A 6,000-nucleotide genomic window follows, 5' to 3' on the forward strand; every position below is an offset into this window, starting at 1 on the left:
TCTGAAATTGTTTTAATGGTGTGCTCAAATTTTGTTGTCTTCCTCTGTGTTGCTTGGTATGAATTTGTTATGAGCTGTGCTTACCAGGTTCCTCAGATGGATTTGATTTTGGTCCCAGAAGATGTGGTTGGGTTTATGCTTTAGGGTAATGTACCTTTTTGGCATGGTGTTATTTATTTCATATATTAATATTCTTGTGAAATTTTTGTATTTCTCTTCAACTCTTGGTGTAGAGTAGACTTCCTCCCAATCCTGGTTTCTGAGGCTAAGTTTCAGATGGTCAAGTCTGTCTGTTGTGGTCGGTCTAATGAGCTTTTTTACTGGTTTATTTTGTTCAGCAGAATGGTTAATGATCTTGCATTTAATCCCTAAATGATCCAACATTGGAAATTTGTGGGTGTTGAGGGTCAGGTTTTTTAGTCCCAAATTTGTAGCACAGAGATCGATACTACTGATTGAGGTGGGGGTTATTCTTGTATAGGGGATGTCTCCAGCTTCCAGGTTGTGTTCCAGTAGAAAATGTTTAAGTTTGATAGTGTCGGGTTCTTGGGGTTGAAGTAGGTTTATGTTTAGGTTGCCCATAAATATAATATCCTTCTTTTTTGAGTATATTGAGAGAAGTGCGTCAATGTATTTTAAGCAGTTGTCGAGGTTAGTTGATGGCGATCTATTTCAGAAACTAGTTCTTCGCAAAAGGCATCTGTATTGATCTTGGAGTAATTGTTTTGGATTTTCCTCTTTAACGAAGGCAGCTATCCCTCCCCATCTGTGTTGTTTTCTGGAGTACCTGGAGTTGCTAAGTAGCGTGTATCCCTGTATGTGGATGGTTTCCATACATTCAGCTAGGTGGCCATGTTCAGAAATTATTAGTACTTAGGATTTATTGAGTGAAGTTCTATGTCTAGCTGGTTTATTTTTTTCTGTAGGCTTCTTTGGATATTTATATATACCGGTAGTACTGTTAGTTCTTTTTTGTGGTGTATTTTGTTGGATTTTGTTGTGGCAGATTGGTTGCATTTGGTTTGGATTGGTTGGTCCTGTTCCAGGTCTAAGTAGTAGCGATGGTGATGAGTTTTTGCGGGTTTTTTGACAGGGTAATTTCAGGGTAGGTTGCTGAAGTCTCGTGGCCGTCTTCTTGTCCTCTGTAGGCCTACTTTGGACAAAGTAGGTTTGTGTTTGATTTTGTGTTTCAGTGGCCATAGTATGTGTTATTTGGGGCACATTTATATTTTCGCAGTTGTTGGTCGTATTAGGGAGCGGCGGTTGTTTATGAATTGGTTTGTCTTTGGGAATAGGCCCATTTTGTGTGTGTGTCAACTCGAGGTGTTGCTGTAGGCCTATTATTTCCACTATAGGCCTACACGCATGAATAACACCGGTACTGCCTAGACAAGTTATTTCACAGAAAATAACTTACTGAAATATAACAGATAACAATGGAGTATTTACAAGTAGGTACAACAAAGAACTAAAACAAACTCAAAACTCATAAGTTAACCGGCTGAGATTAAGTATACATCCTACACTCATTCAAATGAAAAATATTGATATAAGGTCCTATATTATTCGATACATCGATTATTTCATTCGGATAAGTTAGTTAAGTTTTCCTAACTAACTTGATATACGGAATGAAATAATCTAGGCCTATATATCAATCTATATATTCATTCGAATGAGTGTAGGACGTAAACTAAAGTGCAGCCAGTTAAACTAATACAACTGTATAAAATAAATTGAATTGTCATAGCCTACATTTGTGAACAATCCTGAAAAATGCTACAATAGTCGGGGTTACCATAAGTTACGGCCGACTAGAGCATTGAAAGGTCCCCTCAAATCCATCTGATTTCCATGACTTTTTGCCATTTACATGACCAGAATTTGTTTCCATGACTAGGGTAACTTAGGCCTACCCCTGACTTTCCACAATGTGGACACCCATCATAAGTATCTGCATAAAATATTGCTTAAAGGCTTATTATCTAAGCCAATAAAACTAGGCATATAATATTAACTTAGGGCCTACCTGTTTGTGAATTCTCCGAGTAGTATTGCTCGTCCATCTCCTAATTGCATTGCCCAATAACCAAACTGATGCCCGCCATACCTATGTGCTAATGGAACGGAGTTTTCCATTATTTTGTTACCAGCAATAAAATCTGCAAAATCCTGGGTTTTTGTCACATTTGGGTCCATGTTCAAAATATTTATTAGAACGTCTTTAGAAAATGAAACCAACTTTGGAGATTTCAAGGGTGTTGGCATAACTTCTGAGAAGAGGCAGCCTCTATTGTTTCTTCTAACGTAATTGTTTTTCTCATCATCGATTGGGAGTTCCAGTAATTTTAATTTTCCAAACTTCCATTCCTTTAAATCCTGCACTAGCTGACATGTACTTTTTGAAGCACTTGCCATCATAAAAGATCTGAAATTGTATTTTTTACTAAGAGTATTACCAACAGTGAATAACCCTAGTTGTACTAATACTAAACTTAGCTTACAAAATCTGTCCATAGATCGAGACAGCAAAACACTCACCATAAGTAATACTATTTTAAAACTGAGAATTCAAACCTGAACCTAACCTCAAACCAATTTTGATTGTGGTGTGACAGCCGAATATCTGTCGGACCGACAGTGTCGGTCGTTGGTTGGTGTGTCATAGTGACGTCACGTGCGCGCTGAACGTGTTTTATTTTACAAAATCATATGTTTTCTTGTAATTTCCCAAAGACTTTCGAACAACAATCATTACGAATTAGACGAATTAGCATTGAATATGTAACAATATTTAGTGTTTTATAACCAATAAATAGTGTTGAATTCAATATTGAATATAGTCATAGTGTTATACAGTATATTCAGTGGTTGTAGTATACAGTAACATTTTGATAGTGAGTACCTTTTAATCGAAAAACAGTAAAGCAGTAAATACTGTAACTGTGGCATCGTGGCTGCCTAACAGATGCTAACAGGCAATATATTTTTAGGTGACCATATACAAATAGTTTTTCATATAATACCTTTTTTGCAGCTCCTACGTATGTTTTATATAATTGAAAAAACCCCTTATTTAACACTTGTATTACACTTTAAAAATGTCATACACTAAACCCAAGCACTAAACTACTAAACCCGTAGGGAAACCCCTTGGACTATGGTTATTCTTAATAACTTCAAAAATTTACGAGACGCTTACCGAATGGCCTCTCTCGTTTTGCGAAGTGGAAAATCACAACCGCAGCAAACCATCACGAATACAGGACGTCACCCCAATTGCTGAAATCATCACGACTGTTACCGCGATACGAAAATCATAATGAATTTCGCAGCGATTGAGATATGATCAGAGATATGGCCGCAATCACAAATAGGCATGGATGCTGAGATAATCGCAGAAGATTATCGTGGATGTTGTCGCGATTGTGTAAGATACGCATAACGTGACTGCAATTATTATGGCGTTGCCACCATCGCAAGTAACGATCACGCACGGCTATATATATAAATATATTTTAAGAGGTTGGCGGCCTTTTCGAGAATTTCCCACATAGGGAATAAACTATTACCGTAGTACTCGTTTTAAGACCTGGACCCTTAAAAAAAATATAATATATATACAGGATGGGGCAATGGAAGCGCCCCAATTTATAAGAAGTACAAAATCAATAATATTCACCCTATGGATATAAATAGCACATCAAAACACAGCTTATAATTTGCCATTTTAACTTAACAAAGTCATTTCTCCATTTCTTGAGAACAAAATCCTGCAAGTGTCCTCCTTGTACTACTTGACATTCCTTTTTAGGCACTTGAAAACTCCATCAAATACTCCTCCAGCATTTCTTCAGGAATCACTTTAGTTTTTGGACAATTCTTAGCTTCGGTTCAAGCAAATCTGTGGGATGACTTTGAAAAACCTCGAACTTCAAGTAGCTTATTAGAGCAATCCCCCCTCCCAAAAAAGGAGCTAACGTAAAGCTTTTAACAACTAAAGCTTCCTGGCAAATCTCTTTGGACTTTGAGTTATTGCGACTCGCACACTTTCAACATTTACTGGTTTACAAATAGTTTTGCGGCACCCACCGATCATTTTTAAGGTTTAAGCATTTATCCTAAATAATTTTTACCAAGTTCACCATTGTTTTCCAATCTGGAAAAACGCCTTGTTGACTAAGGATAGAATGTGGTCCAAACAATCTCTGGGTTTTGCACAAGAATCACTATTTTAAAAATAGGTTTCCACATCAAAATCTCAGTGTTAATAGCCTCAGGCATAATGTTTACTAAAATGGCATAGTTGATGTTATAAGCACAGCTGATCATTCATTGTTGCAACAATTAACATGTGACAGCTAAAACAAATCGTGGCGTTCTTATTGCCTCATCATACAGTATAGCCATTGGCTATGCGTTATGTTATGTTTATTCACCCACTCATAGTTTTTGTGTTTTACCTTTTACCTCTTCTTTCTTCGCCACAATCCTCAGATCGGTGGGACGTCAAAATTTATCCTTCTTCGTCCTCTTGGCAGCTTTTCAGCTAGCCAAGGCTAGGAATTTGGGACCCTTTAGAGGCCCACACACTGGGGAGCTTGTGCGCGCACATGTGACGCACGAACAGCTCGAGGCGCATGCGCCCTAGTGCATGGGTAAATGTGCCCATGCTCGCGACGCACATGCGAGGCGCCTGGTGCCTGCCGCCTCGCATGTGCGTCGCGAGCATGGGCACATTTACCCATGCACTGGGGCGCATGCGCCTCGAGCTGTTCGTTGTTCGTGCGTCACATGTGCGCGCACAAGCGCCCACTTAAGTTGCCTTGCCTAAACACGTGATTGGTGACAGCCACTTGCGAACATCAGATATCTTTTTGAAGAGTTACATGTTACATATTTTGAGCCACAAAAGATATGCACTTGCTTACTCTGTAGGGCCGAAACTCGCATCAAAGCTCAATTTCTCAGACAAGTTTGATCTTGATGTTTCATTAAAATTTGTGTTAATAACAGGTCTTTCCTTAGTATCGTTGGTCATCAATTTTTCATTATCATCCTTTATCTTCAATGTCCTAAAAAGTAACAGACTATAACTATTTCTTTCTGCCTACGTTGAACATTTATTAAGTTATACCATTGACTATTGGATACAGAAGTTGTTGTATATTAATAGTCAAAGGTTATACTTATGTTTTATTCAATTATTTTGTCAGTTAAAAGAAAATTACAGTTAAAAAGACAAAAAGGTCTAAGAACTTTCTCCAATAGGACATTTTGCGTGTTTTGAGAGTTAAAAATGAGAAAACCCAATTTTTACCCCGTAATACCCCATTCCCATGGTCCGATCATGCTGGTTCGGAAACACATTGAAGTTTATCCTACCTTACGCATTCAAGTTTAACCCCTTTTACACCTTCAAACCAAATTTAATCAAAATCGGGCAAAACATGATTTAAGTTATCGTGTTCATGGACACACACACACACACACACACAAATATCTATATACTATATGCATAGTATTAATAGCCAATAATGTTTCTTTAAAACCTTTTTTCTCAGCTCGTGTGCATCGCAGGGAAAATTTACACATACTGTTAAAAGGATATTTGCCTGTAGATGTGCAGAATCTCTTTATAAATTAAAATAGGCTCAGAAATAAGCACAACAAATTAACATTAATTATTACTAGTGTACATGTTGCTTGAAATCAAGCAATTGCGAAGAAGTAAAGTAGTTGTTTCAAAACAAATAACTTATTTAAAACCTAATAAAAGTCATAATTTCCGATGAGTTTAAAAGACTCAACTCATTGATCACGTACCTAACAGTTCCATATAATCAACATTTCTTGTAAATATTTTATCATTTTTCAAAAGCTGATCTAGTTTTTTTAGTGTATTCTACAAATATTTTCCACTTATAGCCGCATTACGTTGTCCATGTTGATCTTCGTCAATGATAATGTAGTCTGCATGGTACTACCCATTGTTGTCAG

At 37.2% G+C, this 6,000-nt stretch overlaps 1 protein-coding gene across 1 annotated transcript in view; it reads right to left on the bottom strand.

Moving 5' to 3' along the window:
- The window catches only part of LOC128994859 (protein adenylyltransferase SelO, mitochondrial-like), a 49,274-nt gene extending 46,631 nt beyond the window's left edge, over positions 1-2,643 (bottom strand). The window contains exon 1 of the mRNA XM_054419680.1: positions 2,030-2,643. Coding sequence (XP_054275655.1) covers positions 2,030-2,544 — 515 coding nt within the window. The 5' untranslated portion in view covers positions 2,545-2,643. The remainder of the gene's footprint in view (positions 1-2,029) is intronic.
- Between the last annotated feature and the right edge of the window lie 3,357 nt (positions 2,644-6,000).

Source organism: Macrosteles quadrilineatus, unplaced genomic scaffold (genome assembly GCF_028750875.1).
Source record: "Macrosteles quadrilineatus isolate MER2022 unplaced genomic scaffold, UCM_ALF_1.0 Scaffold_1__1_contigs__length_201487025, whole genome shotgun sequence".
Taxonomy (NCBI): domain Eukaryota; kingdom Metazoa; phylum Arthropoda; class Insecta; order Hemiptera; family Cicadellidae; genus Macrosteles; species Macrosteles quadrilineatus.